The 27,474-nt window shown below is 43.7% G+C and overlaps 1 protein-coding gene across 4 annotated transcripts in view; it reads right to left on the minus strand.

The window, feature by feature from the left end:
* CCM2 (CCM2 scaffold protein) overlaps nt 1–27,474 on the minus strand; it is a 141,407-nt gene that overhangs the window by 67,034 nt on the left and 46,899 nt on the right. For all 4 annotated transcript variants that reach the window (XM_036994978.2, XM_036994977.2, XM_036994975.2 and 1 more), the window contains exon 2: nt 18,828–19,001. In XM_036994978.2, the coding sequence (XP_036850873.1) occupies nt 18,828–19,001 (174 nt within the window). The remainder of the gene's footprint in view (nt 1–18,827; nt 19,002–27,474) is intronic.

A 27,474-nucleotide genomic window follows, 5' to 3' on the forward strand; every position in this document is an offset into this window, starting at 1 on the left:
TTGCTGTTTAAGGATTAGTTGTATTAACTATAGTTTGATTTTATATGTGGTTTTGGGAGGAGCTCTGTCTCACCTCTCATGCTGCCATCTTGAATCTCTCTAAAGAATTTATAATCACTAAACAAGCCTTACAAGATATGTTAAAGGGATTGCTGTAGATGGAAATGTTCCTAAGGCTAAACAGCTTTCACCAGTGAAAATGAAAATAAACCCACAGTAAATATAGTAGACAAATCAATTATCAAGTATGAAAGTTAAACAAAACAAAGATAGTTGAACCAGATATACACAAAATCAGTCGAAAGATACACAAGGAGTGCAGATTATCACATCCAATACATAAAGTGTGAAGAAAGAATAAAAATGAAGTACTTTTAGACTGTGTGTTTGAAATAGAGTGATCATCAACTTAATGCAGACTGTTATATAGGTAGAAAGCTATCCTTGAATCTATGGTAACCACAAGCCTAAACCCTGTTACAGATACACAAAAAGTTTAAAAACAGAAATCCAACCATAACACTAAAGAAAACCATCAAATAATAAGAGTATAAGAGAGAAAGTAACAGAGAGGAGCTATAAAAACCAAAAAACAATTAATAAAATGGCAGTAATTACATATCTATCAATAATTACTATAAATGTAAATGTACTGAATGCACTAATCAAAAAACAGAATGGTGGAGTTGGATAAAGAGTGGCATGAGAAGTGAGGCAGAAATCTTCCCCCAAAACCAAATATAACATGAAAATATAGCAAATACAACTAATCCTGACAAAGTGACCAGAGAAAACTGCAACAGACAGCCTACCTCTAGGGAAAACAGAAGATCTCACAGAATAGGGTAAAGTAGCAAGCGGCAATCCGGTGAGACCCAAGCCCTCCATCACCCCAGCTCACAGGCGAGAAGAGAAATGGAGCCAGGATGGAGTAGAAGCCCAGGACTGTTAAATATCCACCCCTAGAGATCTACTTCGAGAACAGGAATCCACATTACATGGTGCTCTGGAGATTACAGGGATAGGAAAGCAAAGAGAGGCAGAACACTCGGAGAGACTGAGATTCGAGCCAGTAGTGCAGAATAGGTACCCACAACCAGCCACTCAGGGACAAAAACACGGGCACTATGAAAGACTTCCCAACAGAGAGGACTGCTAGAGGGGCAAGGATTACACAGAGCTTGCTGCTCAGGAGAAGACAGGTGGACAAAATCATCCCAGCACACTCAGCCAAGAAGGTTGGGAACTTTCAAGAGCTACACTCGCTCCATCCCACTGGCTGACAACGCAACCCCACAGCCCCCACCACACTATACACCCTGCCACTCCTTCCTCCCAGCTGGTACCAGTTCACAAACCTGCTGCCCCTGCCATCACGCCAGGCCAGCCGGAGGACAGTCCCACCTACAACAGCTACAGGAGCATAAAGTAGAGGCTGTCCCCTGTGTGCTTGGCCCACTGGTTCTAGCAGGGAAGGCAGGTACTGTGACCAGGAAGCAGGAAAGAGCTCTTTCCTCTCAGCAGGCACAAGGGCCACTGGACTGCGACCCCCGCCATTGCCCCAGGTGCTCGGTAGCTCCAGAGAGTAGAGCTTCTGGGCACTAGAGGGCACTGCCTACACAAAGTTATCATCCCATATTATTCAGTAGGAATATGAAAAGGCAAAAGAACCTTGTTCAATCCAACATACCTGAAACACCAGAAAGAATGCTCACTGAAACAAATCCCCAGTCATCTTGATAAAGATTTCAAAATAAAATCATAAACATGTTCACAGAGCTACAGAAAAATATTTAAGATCTCAGGGACAATGACAAGAAAGAAATAGAAACTTTGAATATTACAGTATCTGAAATGAAATATACAAATGGAGGGACTTAAAAGTAGATTAGAAGAGGTACAGGAGACAGTAAATGCAATACAAATTACAGAACAAGAATACAAAGAAACTGAGGTAGAGAGAGAAAAAAGGATCTCTAGAAATGAAATAATAATAAGAAAACTCTGCAACCAATCCAAACAGAACCTATAATATTAGCATTACAGGGATATCAGAAGAAGAAGAGAGAGAAAAAGGGATAGAAACTGACTTTGAAGAAATAATTGGTGAAAACTTCCCCGGTGTGGGGAAGGAAAAAGTTTTTCAAGTCATGGAAGTGCACATATCTCCCAACACAAGGAAGCCAAGGAAGACAACACCAGAACACATAATAATTAAAATGACAAAGTTCAAGGGCAAAAACAGAGTATGAAAAAGAGCCAGAGAGTGAAAAAAGATCACATACAAAGGAAAACCCATAAGGCTGTCAGCAGACTCATCAGCAGAAACCTTACAGGCCACAAGGGAGTGGCATGATATATTCAATACAATGAAACAGAAGGGCTTGAACCAAGAATACTCTACCCGGCAAGATTATCATTTAAATTTGAAGCAGGGATTAAAGAATTTCCAGATAAGCAAAAGCTGAGGGAATTTACCTCCCACAAACCATCTATCTCTACAGTGTAAGTTAAAGGGACTGCTCTAGATGGAAGTGCTCCGAAGGCTAAATAGCTGTCACCAAAGAAAATGAAACCACAATAAAGGAGTAAAACAATTTTAGTAATAAGAGACTTAAGTTAGACTGTTAGATAGTAAAGAAGCTGTCCTTGAACCTTTGGTAACCACGAATCCAAAGCATGCAATGGCAGTAATACCATATCTATTGATAATCATCCCAAATCAAATGGTCTGAAGGCACCAATCAAAAGACATAATTACAGAATGGATAAAAAAGCAGTAACCATCAATAAGCTGCCTACAAGAGACTCACTTCAAACCCAAAGACATACACAGACTAAAAGCAAAGGGATGGAAAAAGATATTTCATGTAAATAACAGGGAGAAAAAAGCAGGAGTTACAATACTTTTATCAGATAAAATAGACTTCAAAAAAAAGAAAGCAACAAGAGACAAGGACACTACAAAGTGATAATGAAGGGGTCAGTCCAACAAGAGGATATATGACCATTATAAATTTATAGGCACCCAACAGAAGAGCACCCAAATATGTATAACAAATACTAACAGAATTAAACGAGGAAATAGAATGCAATGAATTCATTTTAGGAGACTTCAACACACTACTCACTCCAAAGAACAGATCAAGCACAGAAAATAAAAAAGGAGACAGAGGCATTGAACACCATATTACAACACATAGAGGGGGATTAAAGATGGTGGCATGAGAGGTGAGACATAGAGAACTCCTCCAAAAACCACATACAACAGGACAAGACCATTAATATAACTAATTCTAAAAGAGCAATAAGAAGGAAGGCTGTGCTAGATTGCATACACCTGGAGAACAGAGCAGACCTCACGAAACAGGGTAATATACCAAAGCCTTGATCCACTAGGACCCAAGCCCTTTCCCCACCCCAGCTCACCAGTGGAAGGAAGAGAAACAGAGTAGGGATGGGGGGAAGCCTAGGACTGCTGAACACCCAGCCCTGGAGATCTGCTTTGGGGGCACAAACCTACATTGTATGGTGCTTGAGAGATTAGTGTGGTGGAAAGCTAAGACAGGTGGAATACTTGAAGAGACTGAGATTCCAGCCATTTGGGGAGGACGGATCCACATCCAACTGCTCTGGGACAAAGGAAAGGTGGGCAGTCTGAGAGGATTCCTAGTAGCCACAGGGCTGCTAAAGGGGCGGGGATTGCACAAAGCTTGCTGCGCAGGAGTAGAGACAGGTGGACAAGGTTGGTTGGGCATGCTCTGCTCAGCATGTTGGGAACATTCAGGAGCTTCAGGTGCTATGTCCCACTGGCTGGCTACTTAGCTCTAAGGCCCCCCACTGTGATACACAGCCTGCTGGACTTTACTTCTGGCCTGCCGGCACAGGCTTGCAAACTGGCAGTCCCTAACCTGGCATCAGGCCAGCCAGAGAGAGGCCCCAACTATGGCAGCTACAAATGCAAAGCACAGAGGCTTACAACTCTGTAATTGGCCCACTGGTTCTGAAGGTGGAGACAGATGTTACAGTAGGGAAGCAGGAAACAACTCGTTCCTCCCCTCAGGCACCAGCACAACACCCCTGTGAACCCAGAGATGACTCCAGGGCCTGAGCAGCTCCAGAGACTAGAGCATCTGGCCACTAGAGGGCACCACATACAATTATGAAACATCAAAGGAACCACTTTCAAGCCAAAACAGCACAAGCACCAGAAAAAGGTACAAGTGAAACTGAATTTACCAATCTTCCTGAAAGAGAGCTCAAAATAAAAATCATAAACATGCTTATGGAGGTACAGAAAACTATTAAAGAACTCAGGGATGACTTTAGGTCGGAGATGCAATCATTAAATTCCATATCTGAAATGAAATATACAATGGAGGGATTTAAAAGCAGATTAGATGTAGAATAGACGGTAGATGCAATAGAAATTAGACAACAGGAATACAAAGAACCTGAGGCACAGAGAGAAAAAGTATCTGTAGGAATGAAAGAACATTGAGAGAACTATGTGAACAATCCAAACAGAACAATATTTGCATTATAGGGGTACCAGAAGAAGAGAGAGAAAAAGAGATAGTGTCATTCAGGAGGTAATTGCTGAAATATTCCTGCATTTGGAGAAGGTAACAGTCACTCAGGCCATGCAGAAGCACAGATCTACCAACACAAGGGACCCATGGAAGACAACACCAAGATACATAAAAATTAAAATGGCAAGGATCAAGGATAAAGATGGAATTTTAAAAGCAGCTACAGAGAGAAAAAAGACCACATACAAAGGAAAAACCATTAGGCTATGATCAGACTTATCAACAGAAACCTTACATGCCAGAAGGGAGTGGCATGATATATTTCACACAATGAAGCAGAAGGGTCTCAAACCAAGAATACTCTACCCGGCAAGATAATCATTTTAATTTTAATGACAGATTAAACAATTTTCAGATAAGCAAAAGCTGAGAGAATTTACCTCCCACAAAACACCACTACAGTGCATTTTGGAGGGACTGCAATAGATGGAAGTGTTCCTAAGGCTAAATAGCAGTCAACATGGGAAATAAAACCACTATAAACAAAATAGAAAAATTAATTACTGAGCAGATGCAAAATCAATTCAACTACCCCCACAGTCATTCAAGAAATAGAAAAAGACTAAAAGTAAAGGGATGGAAAAAGATATTTCATGCAAACAACAAGGAGAAAAAAGCAGGTGCTCCAGTATTTGCATCAGACAAAATAGACTTCAAAACAAAAAAAGTAATAAGAGATAAAGAAGGACATGACATAATGATAAAGTGGTCAGTCCAAGAAGAGGATATAACCATTATAAATAAATATGAACCCAATGCAGGAGGACAGACATATGTGAAACAAATACTAACAGAACTAAAGGAGGAAACTGAATGCAATGCATTCATTTTACAAGACTTCAACACACCACTCACTCCAAAGGACAGATCCACCAGACAGAAAATAATTAAGGACACAGAGGCACTGAACAACACACCTGAACAGATGGACCTAATAGACATCTACAGACCTCTACACCCAAAAGCAGTGGGATACACATTCTTCTCAAGTGCACATGGAACATTTTCCAGAATAGACCACATACTAGTCCACAAAAATAGCCTCAGTAAATTCAAAAAACATTGAAATTCTATCAACCAACTTCTCAGACCAAAAAGGTATAAAACTAGAAATAAATTGAACAAAGACAACAAAAATACTTAACAAACACAGCTAGAGAGAGGAAAGAAATGGAGGCTAAACAACACACTCATAAATAATCAATGGATCAATGACCAAATTAAAACAGAGATCAAGCAATACATGGAGAAAAATGACAACAGCACAAAGACCCAACTTCTGTGCGACACAGTGAAGGCACTTCTAAGAGGAAAGTATATAGTAATCCATGCCTATTTAAAGAAGGAAGAACAATCCCAAATGAAAAGTCTAAAGCCGCTATTATTGAAACTGGTAAAAGAAGAAATGAGGCTCAAAGTCAGAAGGAGGGACATAATAAAGATCAGAGAAGAAATAAATAAAATTGAGAAGAATAAAACAATAAAAAAATCAATGAAACCAAGACCTGGTACTTTGAGAAAATTTTAAAAAAATAGATAAACCCCTGGCCAGACTTATTAAGAGAAAAGAAAATCTACATACATAAACAGAAACAGAAATGAGAAAGGAAAAATCATGACAGACCCCATGAAAATACAAGAAATTACTAGAGAACACTATGAAAATCTCTATGCTAACAAACTGGATAACCAAGAAGAAATGGACAACATTCTAGAAAAATACACCCTTCCAAGGCTGACCTACGAAAAAACAGAAAATCTAACCAGACCAATTACCAGCAATGAAATTGAATTGAAAATCAAAAAACTACACAAGAACAAAAATTATGGTCCAGATGGATTCACCACCGAATTTTATCAGACATATAAAGAGGATATAATACACATTCTCCCTAAAGTTTTCCAAAAAATAGAAGACGGAATACTTCCAAACTCATTCTATTAAGCCAGCATCACTTTAATACCAAAACCAGGCAAACACAGCACACACACAAAAAAAATTACACACCAATATCCCTGATGAACATAGATGCAAAAATACTCAATAAAATATTAGCAAACAGCATTCAAAAATACATCAAGAGGATCATGCACTATGATCAAGTGGGATTCATCTCACAGATACAAGGGTGGTACATTTGAAAAATCTATCAACATTACCCACTACATCAACAAAAAGGAAAAAATCCACATGATGATCTCCATAGATGCTGAAAAAGCATTCAACAAAATTCAACATCTTTTCATGATAAAAACTCAACAAAATGAGTATAAAGGGTAAGTACCTACACATAATAAAGGCCATATATGACAAACCCATAGCCAAAATTATACTTAACAGCAGGAAGCTGAATGCTTTTCACCTAAGATCGGGAAAAAGACAGGGATGCCCACTCAGCCCCACTTTTATTCAACTTACATCAGGAGGTCCTAGACATGGCAATCAGACAACACAAAGAAATAAAACACATCCAGATTGGCAAGGAAGAAGTTAAACTGTCCCTGTTTGAAATGACATGATATTGTACAATAAAAAATCCTATAGAACCTACTCCAAAACTACTAGATCTAGTATCTGCCTCAGCAAAGTTGCAGGATATAAATTTAATACACAGAAATGTGTTGCATTCCTATATACTAACAATGAACTAGCAGAAAGAGAAATTAGGAGAACAATTCCATTCACAATAGCATCAAAAAGAATAGAATACCTATGGAAAAACCTAACCAAGGAAGTTAAAGACCAATTCTGTGAAAACTACAAGACACTCATGAGAGAAATTAAAGAAGATATACCAATAAATGGAAACACATCCCATGGTCATGGATAAGAAGAATTAATATTGTTAAAGTGGCCATCCTGCCTAAAGGAATCTACAGTTTCAAAGCAATCCCTATCAAAATACCAACAGCATTCTTCAACGAACTACAAAAAATTGTTCTAAAATTCATATGGAACCACAAAAGACAGCAAATAGCCAAAGCAATCCTGAGAAGGAAGATAAAGTGGGGGGAATTACGCTTCCCAACTTCAAGCTCTACTACAAAGCCATAGTAATCAAGACAATTTGGTGCTGGCACAAGAACAGACCCATAGACCAGTGGAACAGACTAGAGAGCCCAGATATAAACCCAAGCATATATGGTTGATTAATATACGATAAAGGAGCCATGGATAAACACTGGGGAAAAAACGGTCTCTACAACAGCTGGTGTTGCAAAACTGGACAGCTACATGCAATAGAATGAAACTGGGTTATTGTCTAACCCCATACACAAAGGAAAACTCAAAATGGATCAAAGACCTGAAAGTAAGTCATGAAACCATAAAACTCTTAGAAGACAATGTAGATAAAAAATCTCTTGAATATGAACATGAGCAACTTTTTCCTGAATGCATCTCCTCAGGGAAGGGAAACAAAATAAAAAATGAACAAATGGGACTACATCATGCTGAAAAGCCTCTGTACAACAAATAACACCATCAGCAGAACAAAAAGGCATTCTACAGTATGGGAGAATATATTTGTAAATGACATCTGAGAAGTGGTTAACATCAAAAATATATAAAGAACTCACACGCCTTAACACCAAAAAAAAAAAACAAGCCTATTTAAAAAAGGGCAGAGGATATGAACAGACAGTTCTCCAAGGAAGAAATTCAGATTGCCAAGAGGCACATGAAAAGATGCTCCACATTGCTAATTATCAGGCAAAATGCAAATTAAAACCACAATGAAATATCACTTCACACCAGTTAGGATGGCCAACATAGAAAAGACTAGGGACAACAAACACTGATGAGGATGCAGAGAAGGGGGAACCCTCCTGCACTGCTGATGGAAATGTAAACTAGTTCAACCATTCTGGAAAGCAGTATGGTGGTTCCTCCAAAAACTCAAAATAGAAATACCATTTGACCCAGGAATTCCACTCCTAGGAATTTACCCTAAGAATGCAGCACTTCAGTTTGAAAAAGACATATGCACACCTATGTTTATCACAGCACTATTTACAATACCCAAGAAATGGAAGCAACCTAAGTGCCCATCAATAGATGAATGGATAAAGAAGATGTGGTACATATACACAGTGGAATATTATTCAGCCATAAGAAGAAAACAAATCCTACCATTTGCAACATGCATGAAGCTAGAGGGTATTATGCTTAGTGAAATAAGCCAGGTGGAGAAAGACAAGTATCAAATGATTTCACTCATCTGTGGAGTATAAGAACAAAGAAAAATACTGAAGGAACAAAACAGCAGCAGAATCACAGAACCCAAGAATGGACTAACAGTCACCAAAGGGAAAGGGACTGAGGAGGGTGGATGGGAAGGGAGGGAGAAGGGGAATAAGGGGCATTACAATTAGCATACATAACATGGGGGTGGCAAGGGGAAGGCAGTATAGCACAGAGAAGACAAGTAGTGACTCTGTAGCATCTTACCATACTGATGGACAGTGACTGTAATGGGGTATGTTGTGGGGACTTGATAATGGGGGAATTTACTAACCACAGTGTTGCTCATGTGATTGTATATTAATGTTACCAAAATAAAAACAGAAGAAATTAAAAAGTTAAAAAATATAAAACATACCAGTCAACTGCATACATCCAAAAAAAAAAAGAACTCACACATATCAAAACCCACAGAGAAAATAATCCTTTTAAAAATGGGTGGAGCATATGAACACACACTTCTGCAAAGAAGAAATTCAGATGGCAAGCAGACACATGAAAAGATGATCCACATTGCTAATTATCAGGGAAATGCAAATTAAAACCACAGTGAGATATCACCTTACACCAGTTAGGATGGCCAACATAGAAAAGACTAGGAACAACAAATGCTGGTGAGGATGTAGACAAATGGGAACCCTCCTACACTGCTGATGAGAATGGAAAGTTGTTAAACCATTGTGGAAAGCAGTATGGATTTTCCTCAAAGTACTAAAAATCAAAACACCATTTGACCCAGGGATTCCAATCCTAGGAAGTTACCCAAACAACTTCTCAGATTCAAAAAGACATATGCACCCATATGTTTACTGCAGCACTATTTACAATAGCCTAGATATGGATGCAATGTTAGTGTCCAGGACAAAAATGGAGTATTAAAGGCAGCGACAGAGAGAAAAAAGGTCACCTACAAAGGAAAACCCATTAGGCTATCTTCAGACTTCTCAACAGAGACCTCACAGGCCAGAAGAGAATGGCATGATATATTTAATGCAATGAAACAGAAGGGCCTTGAATCAAGAATACTGTATCCAGCATGACTATCACTTAAATATGAAGGGGAGGTATTAAACAATTCCCAGACAAGCAAAAGTTGAGGGAATTTGCCTACCGCAAACCACCTCTACAGGATATTTTAAAGGGACTACTCTAGAAGGAAGCACTCCTAAGGCTAAACAGATATCACCACAGGAAAAAAAAATCACAGCAAAGAAAGCACAGCAACAAAATACTAACTAAAGGCAAAAAATTAAATCAACTATACACAAAACCAGTCAAAGGTAACACAAAAGAGTACAGAATAAAACAACTAACATATAAAGAAAGGAAGAGGAAGAATAAGAAGAGAGAGAAATAAAGAATTATCAGACTGTTTAATGGCTTAATAAGAGACTGAAGTTACACAGTTAGATACTAAAGAAGCTAACCTTGAACCTTTGGTAATCACAAATCCAAAGCCTGCAATGGCAATAAGTACATGTCCTTCAATACTCACCCTAAATGTAAATGGACTGAATGTACCAATCAAAAGATCCAGAGTAATAGAATGGATAAAAAAGCAAAACCCATCTACATGCTGCTTACAAGAGATGCACTTCAAACCCAAAGACATACACGGACTAAAAGTCAAGGGATGGAAAAAGATATTTCATGCAAACAAGGAGAAAAAAGCAGGTGTTGCAGTATTTGTATAGGACAAAATAGACTTCAAAACAAAGTAATAAGAGATAAAGAAGGACATTACATAATGATAAAGGACTCAGTCCAACAAGAGGATATTACCATTATAAATATACATGCACCCAACACAGGAGCACTGACATATGTTAAACAAATACTAACAGAATTAAAGGAGGAAATTGAATGCAATGCATTCATTTTACGAGACTTCAACACACCACTCACTCCAAAGGACAGATCCACCAGACAGAAGATAAGTAAGGACACAGAGGCACTGAACAACACACTAGAACAGATGGACCTAATAGACATCTACAGAACTCTACACCCAAAAGCAGCAGGATACACATTCTTCTCAAGTGCACATGGAACATTTTCCAGAAATAGACCACATACTGGGCCACAAAGAGTCTTAGTAATCTCAAAAATATTGAAATTCTACCAACCAACTTCTCACATCACAAAGGTATAAAACTAGAAGTAAATTATACAAAGAAATCAAAAAGACTCACAAACACATGGAGGCTTAACAACATGCTCTTAAATAATCAATGGATCAATGACCAAATTAAAACAGAGATCAAGCAATACATGGAGTAAATGACAACAGCACAAAGCCCCACCTTTTGTGGGATGCAGCAAGGCAGTTCTAAGAGGAAAGTATATAGTAATACATGCCTATTTAAAGAAGAACAATCCCAAATGAATAGCCTAAAGTCACTATCACTGAAACTGGTAAAAGACGAATGAGGCCCAAAGTCAGCAGAAGGAGGTAATCAAGATCAGAGAAGAAATAAATAAAATTGAGAAGAATAAAACAATAGAAAAAAATCAATGAAACCAAGAGCTGGTTCTTTGAGAAAATAAACAAAATAAATAAACCCCTGGCCAAATTTAAGAGAAAAACAAAATCTACACACATAAACAGAATCAGAAATGAGAAAGGAAAAATCACGACAGACCCCACAGAAATACAAAGAATTATTAGAGAATACTATGAAAATCTATATGCTAAAAAAATGGATAACCAAGAAGAAATGGACTACTTCCTAGAAAAATATAACCTTCCAAGACTGACCCAGGAAAAAACAGAAAACCTAAACAGACCAATTACCAGCAACAAAACTGAATCAGTAATCAAAAAACTACCCAAGAACAAAAATCCCGGTCCAGATGGATTCACCGCCGAATTTTATCAGTCATTTAGAGAAGACATAATGCCTATTCTCCTTAAAGTTTTCCAAAAAATAAAAGAGGAGAGAATAGTATCAAACTCATTCTATGAAGCCAGCATCACTCTAATATCAAAACCAGGCAAACACACCACAAAAAAGAAAATTACAGACCAATATCCCTGATGAACATAGATGCAAAAATACTGAACAAAATAATTAGCAAACCAAATTCAACAATACATCAAGAGGATCATACACCATGATCAAGTGGGATTCATCTCAGGGATGGAAGGATGGTCCAATACTAGATAATCCATCAACATCATCCACGACATGAAAAAGAAGGACAAAAACCACATGCATTCGACAAAATTCCACATCCTTTCATGATAAAAACTCTCAACAAAATGGGTATAGACAGCAAGTACATCAACATAATAAAGGCCATATATGACAAATACATACACAATATTATACTTAACAGCAAGAAGCTGAAAGATTTTCACCTAAGATGGGGAACAAGACAGGGATGCCCACACTCCCCACTTTTATTCAACATAGCTCTGGAGGTCCTAGTCATGGCAATCAGACAATACAAAGAAATAAAAGGCATCCAGATTGGTAAGGAAGAAGTCAAACTGTCCCTGTTTGCACATGACATGATATTGTACATAAAATACCCTAAAGAATCCACTCCAAAACTACTAGAACTAATATATGAATTCAGCAAACTTGTGGGATACAAAATTAATACACAGAAATCTGTGTCTTTCCTATACACTAATGATGAACTAGCAGAAAGAGAAATCAGGAAAACAATTCCATTCACAATTGCATCAAAAGAATGAAAAACCTAGGAATAAACCTAACCAAGGAAGTGAAAGACCTATACTCTGAAAACTACAAGACACTCTGAAGAAAAATTAAACAGGACACTAACAAATGGAAACTCATCCCATGCTCTTGGCTAGGAAGAATTAGTATTGTCAAAATGGCCATCATGCCTAAAGCAATCCATAGATTCAATGCAATCCCTATCAAAATACCAACAGCATTCTTCAATGAACAGGAACAAATAGTTTTAAAATTCATATGGAACCACAAAAGACCCAGAATAGCCAAATCCTGAGAAGGAGGAATAAATTACGGGGGAATCTCACTTCCCAATTTCAAGCTCTACTACAAAGCCACAGTAATCAAGACAATTCGGTACTGGCACAAGAACAGACCCACAGACCAGTGGAACAGAATAGAGTCCACATATTAACCCAAACACATATGGTCAATTAATATATGATAAAGGAGCCATGGACATACAATGGGGAAATGACAGCCTCTTCAAGAGATGGTGCTGGCAAAACTGGACAGCTACATGTAAGAGAATGAAACTGGATCACTGTCTAACCCCATGCACAAAAGTAAACTTGAAATGTATCAAGGACCTGAATGTAAGTCACGAAACCATAAAACTCTTAGAAAAAAATATAGGCAAAAATCTCTTGGACATAAACATGAGCAAGTTCTTAATGAACATATCTCCCTGGCAACGGAAACAAAAGCAAAAATGGACAAGTGGGACTATATCAAACTAAAAAGCTTCTGTACAACAAAGGACACCATCAGTAGAAGAAAAAGACATCCTACAGTATCGGAGAATATATTCATAAATGACATATCCGATAAGGGGTTGACATGCAAATTATATAAAGAGCTCATGCTCCTCAACAAATAAAACAAATAAGCCAATTAAAAAATGGGCAGAGGTACTGAACAGACACTTCTCCAAAGGAAAAATTCCAATGGCGAACAGGCACATGAAAAGATGCTCCACGTTGCTAATCATCAGAGAAATGCGAATTAAAACCACAATGAGATATGACCTCACACCAGTTAGGATGGCCAACATCCAAAAGACAAACAACAACAAATGTTGGCAAGGATGTGGAGAAAGGGGTACCCTCCTGCACTGCTGGTGGGAATGTAAACTAGTTCAACCATTATGGAAAGCAGTATGGAGGTTCCTCAAAAAACTCAAAATAGAAATACCATTTGACCCAGGAATTCCACTCCTAGGAATTTACCCAAAGAATGCAGAGGCCCAGTTTGAAAAAGACATATGCACCCCTATATAATACCACAGCACTATTTACAATAGCCAAGACATGGAAGCAACCTAAGTGTTCATCAGTAGATGAATGGATAAAGAAGATGTGGTATATATACACAATGGAATATTATTCAGCCATAAGAAGAAAATAAATCCTACCATTTGCAATTACATGGATGGAGCTAGAGTGTATTATGCTCAGTGAAATAAGCCAGGCGGAGAAAGACAAGTATCAAATGATTTCACTCATCTGTGGAGTACAAGAACAAAGAAAAAACTGAAGGAACAAAACACGAACAAAACAGCAGCATATTCACAGATCCCCAAGAATGGACTAACAGTTACCAAAGGGAAAGAGACTGGGGAGGATGGGTGGGAAGGGAGGGATAGGGGGAAAAAGGGGCATTACATTTAGCACACATAATGTAGCGGGAGTTGGGGGGAACACAGGCAGTATATACAGAGAAGATAAGTAATGATTCTATAGCACCTTACTATGCTGATGGACAGTGACTGTAATGGGGTATGTGGGGGGGACTTGATGATGGGAGGAGTCTAGTAAACATAATGTTACTCATGTAATTGTACATTAATGAAACCAAAATAAATTTTTTAAAAAAGAAAAAGGAACAAAACAGCAGTAGACTCACAGACACTGAGAAGTGAGTCATCATGGGGGAGGGGCTTGGGAGGGTGGGTGGCATAAAGAGGCAAAAAATATTCAGTCATAATATTAGTTAGTCACAGGGATGGTAGTACAGCACGGAGAATAGAGCCAATGATTCTGTAACATCTTTCTATGCTGACAGATAAGTAAGTGCACTAATGAGGATGCGGATTTAATATTACTGGTGATCCAGTGAGTCACCAGTTACAGTGAGTAACCGGTGACCCACTGTGTTGTACATCTGAAACCAATATAAGATTGTATATCAATGATACTCCAATAAAACATAAATTTAAAAAAAAAGACAGCCCTGCTGCCCCCAGTTACGGGGAGACAGCGTTGCCCAGCACCCTGCCCCATACCCTTCCCCCATCCGAGTTCCGCACCTCCTTCCGTCAGTGATGTCTGTGCTGACTGCACTGGGTGTGCACATTCTATCTCACTGCTATGCCAACAAGTAGTGAAACTATAGTTTTGTTCATGCATAATCTTTCTTTTTAAGATGATTGTAGTCTCACACAGTAAGAGTGAACACAGAGCACACACTCCTCACCATGTTACCCAGCAGCAGCATCTTCTGGCAGCACTGGAGCAGCCAGGAGACAGGCTGCACAGTCAGTTACAGAACACTTGGTCCCCCACAGGGGCCCCACATCTCATTTACAGGCCCTCAGCCCCTCCATGACCCCTAGCATGCCTTAGCCTTGTCTCTAGTTAAATAAGTCTTCATTTCAACAATGTTACACAAACAGAATCACACAGGTACAGCCTGTGAGAACTGACTTCTTGTACTCAGCTGGGCATTCCTGCAGGTCCTAGGATGACTCACTAATTCAGTCCTTTTTAGGGCTGAGTGGTGCTCGGTGGTACCTATTTACCCATTGAATGACATTTCGGTTGTTTCCAACTTTTGGGTATTACAAATTAAACTGCTTGGAAGGTACCAGTCTTTGCATCAACATGTTTTCATTTCTCTGGGATACATGCCCAGGAGCACAACTGCCAGGTGGTATGGTCGCTATATGTGTAGTTTTTAAGCAACAGCCAAAGTGCCTGCCTGGGTGGCCACACGGCCCCCAGACCCACTGCATGCGGCGCTCTCAGCCATCCTGATCGCAGGGGTGATGTCTCACAGTGGTTCTGACTGTATTTCTCTGGCCCAGCAATGTTCTTTTTGTGTGCTTGCCTGCCACCATCATACACTCCAGTAAGATGCCTGAGTCTTTTGCCCATGTTCTAGCTGGACTGCCTGTCTTGCCCCATGAGCTGTGAGAGCTCTTTATGTCCCAACAATGTTCCTTTGGCAGACATGTGATTTGGGGGCTTTTCCCAGGCTCTACCTTGTCTTTCCACCCTCCAAACAGCATCTCCTGCAGGGTAAAAGTTTTAATTTCATGAAATCCAGTTTATCAATGTTTCCTTTTCTTGGGCACCAAATCTAAGAACTCCGCCTAACCCTATATCCTAAACATCTTCCATTTTTTTCTAAAATGTTATAGTTCTATATTTCACCTTTACGTTCATCACCAATTTAGATTAATTTCTGCATAAGGTGTGGAGTTTAGGGTGAGGCTCATTTTTCTGTGGTGTCCAATGGCTCCAGCAGTGTGTTGACAAGACCATCCCTCCACAGAACTGTGTTCGCACCACTGTTAAGAACCCCAGCAGGACACGGGTGTGGGTGTTCTGGGGCTCACAGGTCTTTCCGTCGGTACCTCTGCTGCTGTAGCACTAAAGCACACCTTGGGATCAGGGAAGCTGATTCCTCATGGCACTCTTGTCCAGAAATGTTCCAGCTTCTCTACTTCTTTTGCCTTCCACATGAATCTTAGCATAGCCGTGTTGGTGTGTACAAAGCATCTTGCTGGCCCAGAAAGGGCTCGTCTGCACTGAGCAGCTTCCAGGAGGGGCACTGGGAGGCTTCTGCTGGGGGCCCCCTTGGGCATACACCTAAGTGGTTCCTCTTGAAGCCATTATAAGTGGTAGTGCCTTTTTTATTTTGATGCCCACATATTCACTGCCCACACATGGTTCCTATTTTTCTGAGTTTTATTGTGACTAGCTGTTGAATTTTGTGAAAGGCTTTTTCCTGTACCAGTTGAGATGATCGTGTATTATCTCTCCCTTAGCCTGTTGATATGATGGATTACCTTTCCAAATACTGAGCCAGTCCTGCATTCCCGTGGCCACGGTACATAACTTTTTTAGGTTCTCAATTCCATGGCTATTGTTTTGTTAGATGCCTGTCTATGCTCTTGTCTGTACCTGTTCCACACTGCCTTGGCAGCAGGGTAACATCACCCTCACACACGCAGCTGGAAAGTGTTGCCAGTCCTTCTATTTTCCTGGAAGAGATTATGCAGAATTGGTGTTAATTCTTTAAACATTTGATAGAACTCTCCAGCAGAAGAATCTGGGCCAACAGACTTTTGGAATCAGAATTTTCAAATTAGATATTGCACTTCTGCACTAGGTGCAGGGCCATTCCAATCCCCTCTTCCACCAGGTGGTGTGTAGCAGCCTGGGCTCCTGGAGGAACCAGGTGCGCATGCAGGGTGCACCAGGATATACTTGGTATTTGCGGCTGGCCGGCAGGCCTCAGGAATGCTACACCCCTTTACAGTCCCGTGGCTCCTGAGAAATCTGCTGCCATTCTGATGTTTCCTCCCATGGATGCATCCTTTCCCGCTGCCCTCAGGACAGTCTTTCCTTCCCACAGGTGTCACATGCTGGGCCCTGGGCGGCCTTCCAGGTTGACCCATTTGTGGGGTGCTCAGTTCTTCATCTTTGCTGTGGTCTGTTGCCAGATAAGTGAGGTTTCAACCATGACACCTTTGAACAGTTTTTCAGGCCCTCTCATGATTTAGACAACATAAATGTTAGACAGTTTGTTCTTGTCCCATGAAGAGGGAGTGGGCAACACACTACTGCTACCAGGAGTTGGAGGCCTGGGCCCACTGGCCTCTCACAAGGTCCTGACACACATTCCCACCTGGGCTTCATCACGGGTGCTCCCTCTCTTGGGTGGGTGCTGGTCCCCACTCAGCCTTTGCTGCAGAGGTTAGACCACGGGTTTCCTGTCCCAGGTGGAGCTCAGCAAGTATGGTTATACAGTTTCTGTCTAGCTAGGCCTTCCCTTTCCTGGTCTTCTGGCCATAAGGAGCCACTTTGGTTAGGGTTTTGTCTGCACCTGTGGTCACTCCTGATTGCCGGGTCTTCAGCTCCAGGCCTGAGATATGTGAGGAGAAAGGAAAACTGGAGTCCCTGTCCCCAGGTCCCAGCTGGCCTGCTGCTCTGGCCTCTGAGTCCCATCGGGGTGGCTGCATATGCACCACCCAGGGTTTGCAGCCATACTAGTGGAACGAATAGGGCAAGGTGCACACACGTCTTGCTGGGAGCATGCTGAGTTCCCACCTGACTCTTTTCTGCTTTGTGTGCCCCCTCCCCTGCCCTGCCCTGCTCTCTAACTCTTCACTTCAGCAGCCTCTGCACAGCTGCTATTTGACTCACATTGCGTCTTGGGCTCCATTTTCCCGTTACAGCTTTTCTCCAGTATGTACTGATCCTCAGCTGCTGCGACAGGCTGCACAGGCTGCTGGGTACCCAAGTCAGTGTGAAGGCAGCACTCCCATGGGCAGCTCACCTCCCCATACAGCACCCCTGGAGGGCCTCCTCATGGGACAGGTCCAGCGCAGGCCACTGGGCGCTTGGCAGGGACGTGGTGGGGGACTCTCTCCACTCTGCAGGACTTCGATTCAATTTCCTTGTCTTCACTCTGGGTCCCCCACCACCTCCCTGTCAGGTGTCCCCACATCCAAGCCTCCCTAGTCTCATGTCTCTACGAGGAACCCTCTCATCTGGCTGCCAGGTAAGGGTGGAAAACCCTCCCAAGGACCCAAACTGCCCACACACGTCCTTGCCCCCAGGGACTCTGCCCGGCCCTATTGCCCCCCTCCCACCACCCCCACTGTCCCCCCCAGGGACCTCAACTCCCTTCCACCACTACCCATTCTTGGTTCCCTCCCCAAGTTCACAACCTTCATGCTTTCCCATCCCCTCTGACCTGGTGACTTTGACCTTTTATTAACTCATTTTCACTGCAGTGTTGGGGTGAGGGACCAAAAATGCACAGGTGCATGTCACACTTATTTGGGACATAGGCTTCAGCAGGATTTAGGAGGCCTGCGTCCTGGGCTGTGACAGTGACCCACAGAACAGCAGAGCCTCCATGCTGGAGCACAGCACATGGCCTTCCAGAGAAGAGAGGAAGCCTGTGATGAAGGAAGAGCCAGGAAAGGGGTGGGAAGAGGGGCTTCAGCACAGCAGACAGGGCAAAATTGGGGGCCAGGTGCCACAGGCTCACCTTCACCTCCTTCTCGATGTAGTCGCTCAGCAGTGTGTCGGGCTCCACACGCTCTGGCAGGGCTAGTAGCACCGTGTGCAGAGGACGTCTCTCCACAGCCTTCTCCTGAGCTTTCTTATCTCTACTCTTCTCGCCTTTGAGGAACACCCGCTTAAATGGTGACACAATTCCAGGCTGCAAACAGAAACAGCAACGGTTGGACTGCAGGTTCACAAGTGCGACATGGCTGGTGAAGCCAAAGCCACACCATCCCCAGGCAGCTGGGCAGAGTCCAAAAATGCACAGGCCGTGCCCACACACTGCTTGGGCACCAGGGGGCTTGTCCTGCCCCTGCTCATGGACACAGACAAGGTCCAGGGCAAATTCTCAAGACAAGTAACCTCAGTGGCCAAGAAGAGAGCAGACATGGGAAGACTCCCCACAGAGGACAAAAATGCAGCCCTCCAAGGGTCTCTGGGGGGACAGGGGCATGGCCAGTGCTGTAGCATCAACAAAGTCTGCATTCTCCTCGCCTGCCAGTGCCTGGGCTCCTGCACACCCGAGCTGGGGTCCAGAAGGTCCCAAAGGCCAATCCTACAACCAAAGTAAACCTACAGAGCAAGGGCAAGGGGGTCAGAGTGGATAAGATACAGGCTGGCGCATGAGCCCCGGGAAAGGCCTGGTTTTCCTCCACCATAACTCCGCAGGCAAGCCACCCCAGATGTGGCCAGACAGTCCTGCTGCAGTCCCTGGCACAGACACGAGGGCCGCTGTCTCCAGTCCACCCAAAGGAACACAAGGCCGAAGCCAGACACCACCCAGCAGCCTCAGCAGGGGCGCCACACAGGACGTGAGCCCCAGCCAGTGACTGCACAAGCCACCTTCGATCCTCCTAACTCTCCAGCCCGCTTGCCTGACCAGGGACCCAGCACTACTGAGGGCGGCCAGAGGCTAGCTCAGACCAGTACACATGCCAACAGGTAACACAGCCACCACCAGACACCGAATAAAAAGCCCTCATGGCTGTTTCTCCTCTACCTGGGGCAGACTCGGCCACGCACATGTCCATGCCAAATGGCCCTCTCTGACCCATAGTGCAGCCGCACAGCGAGCCCCACCAGGGGACCCCAGTCTTGACCCCACTGCCTGCGGCTGCCTTCTCACCTCTTCTTGGCCAACACACCCTGGGCCCTGGGATGCCTGGCTTTTATTCCACTGACCTTCCAAACTGTTACTGCAGGCCCTTCCGCACCAGGGCCCCCTCACTCACTGGGGTTACCCCTCCCACCCCTGGACCCAGGTTACCCCTGCCTCACCCAGGGACCCCCTCCTTCACCCAGGGTTCCCCCTCCTTCACCCTCATGGGGTCCTGCCTCCTGGACCCAGGTCCCCACTCCATTACCCAGGGCCCCCCTCCCACCCCCAGGGTCTCCCTCCATTACCTGGACTCCCCCTGCCCTCACCTGAAGCCCCCCCCAACACTGGCCCCCACCTCCTCTGTAACATGAAGTCTCATCACACCAAGTGTTTAAGGATGAGGCTACTTCCATGTACAGCTGGTCAGCTATCGGCAGAGATGAGATAAGGGGTGTCACCTGTGAGTGTCACAGGCATACAGGTGAGCAGAGAGCTTCCTGGAGGAGGCATGGCCCCATCTGTCCTGCTTTGTCCTCCATGCTGGGAACCTGCAGCTCCAGCAGGACCTAAGGAAGCAGTAGCTGGACCCCCAGGTGGCTGGGCAGTTGCCATGTGGGGTCTGAGTGGGGTTTGGCAGACAAGCACGAACAGCAAGCTGTTGAGAACAATCCTGAAAGTGTAGTATTGCAAACATGATGACTCAGCATCCCCACGCAGGCCATCTGGACCATGGCTGCTCCTGGGTGGCACCCCAGTGACTTCAACTGCCTTCTGCTCCTCTTCAGTGTAGCCGCTCAGAGAGGCCTCATTCCTGTCCCAAGCTAGGCACTGTTGAGGGCAGCGGACTGCTAAGCCTAAGGCATGGACAAATAACTGAGCTCCTGAAGATCCCAACCTCCACAGATGCAGGTCATCTGAAGTCGGCCCAAGTGTGCAGATGTTACCACAGCACATCTACCAGGTGACCCCACAAAGTTCACCCTCCTGAGTCACCCAGTGGGGGCTCACTGAAACTGTCATGCAGGCAGACAGCTCGGCTCACCTGTTTATTCTGCTACCCCATTCATTACTGCTCCAAACCTGGGAGCGACAGGAAATCAACTCTGACAAGAGACCTGCCAAGCTCAGCCTGCCACCACAAAGCCCAGGCCAACCCACCAGGTACCAGGCTGCATGCACCCCTTGCTATTATGTTCATGTTGAGGTCCAGGTCATAAAATTACAGTCTGCCCACAGAACTAGTGTTGGGAAGGACTCCAGGCCCAAGTACTGCCACCTACCCTAAAGAAAAAACTTCTGTGCGAGGGTGAGCACCACCACGTGCCCCCTGCAGGCCATGGAAAATAGGACCACCCCATACAGATACTGCCTCCCACCTGAGGGCCTTCTTTCTAGGGCTGAGCTGACCCCACCTTCCTCTGGCTTTACTTCTTGGGACCCAGCACCCTACTGGGAGCAGTGAGAATTGGCTATCCAACGTTTGTTTGGTGCTTATGCCAGTTGGGCATTGAGAAGGCCCTGTCGGTGAATGAGACAGAATTCCTACCCTCAGGGGGGCCACAGTCATTCTGGGAAATAAGCCCAAAGAAGATGAACAAGAACTAAATAAATACACAATGAAAACCACTAGCCAGGTGACTCAAAGGTGTGCTTCAGTGCCAAGCTGCCCTGTGTTTAAAGGTGCCACCCTGGCAACACAGCATAGACCCATGATAAACTGCAGTCCTGCCCTCCACTGCTCACAGTCAGCCAAGCCTCACCTACAACACCTGCATGAACACCAAACCCCACTGAAATGTCTGGGAGCAGGCAGCTTCCCGGCCTTGGTTCTTGGCCTTGACATGCATCATCCTGCAGCTTTTTCCAGCCCCTCACCTGTTTCAGTGCACAATGGAGGCTGCCTCTCCACCTGAGGACCATGGCACTGCACTGGAGTGCCCCACTCCTGCTGCAGCAGGGAAGCAGCACTCTGGAAGCTTCAGATAGCAAACGTGGGGACCCTCAGCCTTCTGAGAAGCACGATGAACAAGAGGGCACTCATTTTGAACGGATGCTGCTTTTCAATGTGAAAAAGGAATATCTGTTCAAAACAATAAACTGAGAAACACTTGAGGAAATTCTGACACACAGTCAGGACTCCAGTATGCAAGTGCGGCCCCTTCAACTCCCCAGGTGCCGTCCAGATCAACAGTTTTAAAAGTGGTTTCAGAGACTGGCTTAATGATGGTGGTGTGAGAAGTGAGACAGAAACTTCCTCCCAAACCCACATATAATATGGAAATATAGCAAATACAATGAATCCTGAAAGAGATACTGGAAAGAAGACTGTGACAGACTGCCTACATCTGGAGTAAAGAGAAGACTTCACAGAAATGGGTGAAGTAGCAAATCCATGATCCGGTGGGACCGAAGCCCTTCCCTCACCCCCAGCTAACCAGCAGGAAGAAGAGAAACAGAGCAGAGAGAGGGTAGAAGCCAAGGACTGCTGAACACCCATCACTAGAGATCTGCTCCGGGAGCATGAACCCACATTACATGGTGCTCTGGAGATTAGATAGGTTGGAAAGCAAAGACAGCCAGAATACTTGAAGAGATTGAGATTCCAGTCATTGGTAAAGAACAAGTACCCACAACCAGCCACTACAGGACAAAAGAAAGGTGGGTACTTTGAAAGACTTCCCAAGAGCAAGAGGGCTGCTAAAGGGGCAAGTATTACACAAAGCTTCCTGCCTGGGAGAAAGGATAGGTGGACAAAATTGTCCTGACACACTCAGCCCAGCAGCTTTGGAAATTTCAGGAGCTTCAGGTGCTCCGTCCCTGTGGCTGGTGATGTGCGCCAAGGCTTCCCACGGTGATATGCAGCCTGCAGCTCCTTCCTCCCAGCCAGCACCAGTTCACCAGCACTACTCATCTGAGATCCCCACCATTGCTCCAGGTGCTGGGTAGCTCGAGAGAGTAGAGCATCTGGGCATGAGAGGGTACTGCCTACACAAAGCTATTATTCCAGAGTGATCAATACAAACATTAAATGGCATATTTTGGAAGATGCAAGATGGTGGCGTGAGAGGTGAGACAGAGAAATCCTCCCAAAACTACATATAGTGTGAAAATACAGTTAACACAACTAGCCCTGAAACAGCAACAGGAGAGAAGGCTGCACCAGACTGCACACAGACCTCACAAACAGAGCAGTCCTCACGAAACAGGGTAACATACCAAAGCCTTGATATGGCGAGACCCAAGCCCTTCCTCCAGCCCAGCTCACTAGTGGAAGAGAAACAGACTGGGGAGTGGGTGGAAGACTAAGACAGCTGAACACCCAGCCCTGGAGGTCTGCTTTGGAGCACAAACCTGCATTATGTGGTGCTCTGGAGGTTGGTGGGGTTGGGGAGCTGGGAAACGCAGAGTGCTTGAGAGACTGAGATGCCGGCCATTTGTGGGGGACAGGGATCCACATCAGGCTGCTCTGGGACAAAGGAAAGGCAGGCAGTCTGAGAGGCTTCCTAGCAGCAAGAGGGCTGCTGAAGTGGCGGGATTTGCAGAGCTTCTTACACGGGAGAAGGGATAGGTGGAAAAGGTTGTCTGGGCGCACTTTGAGGAGCTTGAGGTGCTCCATCCCCCTGGCTGCCTACTCAGCTCCAAGGACCCCCACTGTGACATGCAGCCTACTGAACCTTCCTCCTGGTTGGCCGGCACTTGCTCACAAACCAGCAGTCACTGCTCTGGCATCAGGCCACCCAGAGGGATGCCCCACCTACAACAGATAGAAACACCAAGCACAGAGGCTTACAAGTGTGTGGTCGGCCCACTGGCTCTGATACTGGAGACAGGCACTGCAGCTGGGAATCAGGAAACAGCTCTTTCCTCCCCACAGGCACCAGCAGTGCTCCCCTATGACCACCAACCTCACTCTAGCACCTGAGAAGCTCCAGAGACTAGTGCTTCCAGAACTAGAGGGCACCACATAGAATTACAAAACATCAAAGGAACCTGGTTCAGACGAAAACCCCAGAAAAAAGGCTAAAAAAACTGAACTCATCAATCCTCCTGAAAGTGAGTCCAAAATAAAAATCACAAACATGCCCACGGAGTTACAGAAAAATAGTCAGGAACTCATGGGCGAATTTAAGATGGAGATTCAATAATTAAGAAATTCCATATCTGAAATGAAACATACAATGGAGGGATTTAAAGCAGATTAGAAGGAGTAGAAGAGACGGTAAATGGAATAAAAATTAGAGAAGATGAATACAAAGAAGCTGAGGCACAGAGAGAAAAAAGGATCTTTAAGAATGAAAGAATACTGAAAGAACTGTGTGACCAATCCAAACAGAACAATATTCGCATTCCAGGGGTTCCAGAAGAAGGAGAGAAAAAGGAATAGAAAGTGTTATTGAGGAGGTAATTGCTGAAAACTTCCCCAATTTGGGGAAGGAGATAGTCTCTCAAGCCATGGAGGTGAACAGATCTCCCAACACAAGGGACCCAAAGAAGACAACAGGAAAAGATGTAATAATTAAAATTGCCAAGGTCAGGATAAAGACAGACTTTCAGAGGCAGCTAGAGAGAGAAAAAATATCATATACAAAGGAAAACTCATCAGGTTATCATCACATTTCTCAAAAGAAACCTTACAGGCCAGAAGGGAGTGGCATGATATGTTTAATGCAATGAAGCACAAAGGCCTTGAACCAAGAATACTCTACCCGGCAAGGTTGTCATTTAAATTTGAAGGAGGGATTAAACAATTTTCAGATAAACAAAAGCTGAGAGAATTTACCTCCCACAAACCACCTCTACAGAGCATTTTGGAGGGACTGCTATACATGGAAGTATTCCTAAGGCTACGTAGATGTCACCAGGGGAAACACAACCACAGCAAAGTAGAACAATTAATTACTAAGCAAAGCAAATGGAAAACCAAATCAACTACCCCTAACATCAATCAAGGGATGGACAAAAGTGCAGAATACGATACATAACATATAAAGGAGAAGGAAGAAAAAGGAGAAAAAAGAACCTTTAGGTTGTGTTTGTAATACCATATGAAATGAGGTAAATTAGACTGTTAGATAGTAAGGGAATTACCCTTGAACCTTTGGTAATCACAAATCTAAAGCCTGCAATGGCAATAACTATATACCTATTGATAATCACCCTAAATGTAAATGGTCTGAATGCACCAATCAAAAGACATAGAGTCACTGAATGGATTAAAAAACAAGACCAATCTATATGCTGCCTACAAGACATTCACTTCAAACAAAAGACATACACAGACCAAAAGTAAAGGTATGGAAAAAGATATCTCATGCAACTAATAGGGAGAAAAACAGGAGGTGCTGCAGAACTTTTATCAGACAAAATAGACTTCAAAACAAAGAAAGCAACAAGAGACAAAGAAGGACATTACATAATGATAAAGGGGGCAGGGCAAAAAGAGGATATAATCATTATAAATATACAGGCACCCATCACAGGATCACCCACATATGTAAAACAAATACTAACAGAATTAAACAGGGAAATAGAATGCAATGCATTCATTTTAGGAGACATCAACACACCACTCACTCTAAAGGACACATCAACTAGACAGAAAATGAGTAGAGACAGAGGGATGGAACAATATATTAAGATTGCACCTAATGGACATCTACAGAAAACTACAAAGGCAACAGGACACACATTTTTCTCAAGTGCACATGGAACATTTTCAAGAATAGATGATATGCTAAACCACAAAAAGAGCCTCAGTATATTCAAAAAGATTGAAATTGTACCAACTAGCTTCTAAGATGACAAACGTGTGAAACTAGAAATAAATTACACAGAGAAAAAGAAAAAGCACACAAACACAAGGAGGCTTAATAACGTGCTCCTAAATAATCAATGAATCAATGAGCAAATAAAAATAGAGATCAAGCAATATATGGAGACAAATGACAACAATAATTCAACAACACAAAAATCTGTGGGATGCAGAGTAGGCCATGCTAAGAGGGAACTATATTGCTATACAGGCCTACCTAAGGAAAGAAGAACAATCCCATATGAAGAGTCCAAACTCACAGTTTACAAAACTAGAAAAGGCAGAACAAATGAGGCCCAAAGTTAGTAGAAGTAGGGACATAACAAAGATTAAATCAGAAATAAACAAAATCGAGAAGAACAAAACAAGAGAAAGAATCAATGAAAGCAGGAGCTGGTTCGAGAAAATAAACAAAATGGATAAATTCCTAGACAGACTTATCAAGAAAAAAAGAGAGTCCACAGACATAAACAGAATCACAACAGAGAAAGGAAAAATCACTATGGACACCACAGAAATACAAAGAATTATGAGAGAATACTATAAAAATTATATGCTAGGAGGGATCATGGGAAGATGGCGGCATGAGTACTTCAGAGTAAATCTCCCCAAAACATATATATTTATGAAAATACAATAAATACTATTCCTAAAAGAGACACCAGTGGATGCAGTACAACAGCCATAATACATCTACATCTGTGAGAACTCAACATCACACAAAGGGGGTAAGATACAAGCTGCGGCCAGGTGGGACCTGAATGCTCCCCCACCCCAAAACCCAGAGGGAAGAAAGGAGTCGGAATGGGGAGGGAGTCAAAGCCCAGGACTGCTAAATAACGAGCTCTAGAAATCCGCACCCAAAACGCAGACACAAGTGGCATGGGGTGCTGGATATTAGAGAAAAGGAAAAGCAAAACACATGGGCAGGTCTCTGCAACCGGCGCCCCTGAGACAAAAGAAAAGCAGGTGCTTTCTGCAAGTCTTAAAGAGACAGGGACCCCATTGCTGGACAAAGTTGTAGCGGCACACATACCCAGCAGCTGGGAAACCCAGGGAAACATAGGCACCCTAAACCCCAGGGAGGCAGTGCAGCTCTGAAGCCCCTCGCAGCACTAAGCAGCCTGCCAGTCATTCCTCCAAGTGGCACGGACCCCGACACACTGGCACAGTAGTGGGAGAGTGGCAGCGCATGCCAGGGACGGGAGTGCCGGAAAAGACAAGAAGCAGATCCATATGCCAGTGGCAGCAGACAGGACCAAGAGAGACTTGTGCTAGCCCGCAGAGGTGTGACCGAACAGCCCGGGTTCAGCTCGCACACACTGGCAGTAGTGAAGCCAGAGGAGCCCAGTAGAGACCCTCGCAGGAGAACCCCGCTGACACCTGCAGCAGAGTCAGAGGGAGCAGGTGCACTCCCAGTGGCCGACCGGAATCCCAGCCCAACGCACAGCCACCCAGTCCAGCCACAAAGGCCGTTGTTGTTACACAGCTGCCCGGCAGGGGTGCTGCTAGCACAGAGGAGGGCAGCTGGCAGGCGTGCCATTCCTCGCAGGGCTCCATGCTTCTCTGACAGAGACCCCGCCCACAGCAGCTTAGGGGACTAACCCAGTGGCTGCTCCAGGAGTGCAGGTAACTGACACAGGCAACAGAGAAAGGCAAGGCATCCAGCAAGCAGGAAAGGACATTCTTCTCCCAGCTGACACACTGCAACCTGCCTAC

Source organism: Manis javanica, chromosome 6 (genome assembly GCF_040802235.1).
Source record: "Manis javanica isolate MJ-LG chromosome 6, MJ_LKY, whole genome shotgun sequence".
Lineage (NCBI taxonomy): Eukaryota > Metazoa > Chordata > Mammalia > Pholidota > Manidae > Manis > Manis javanica.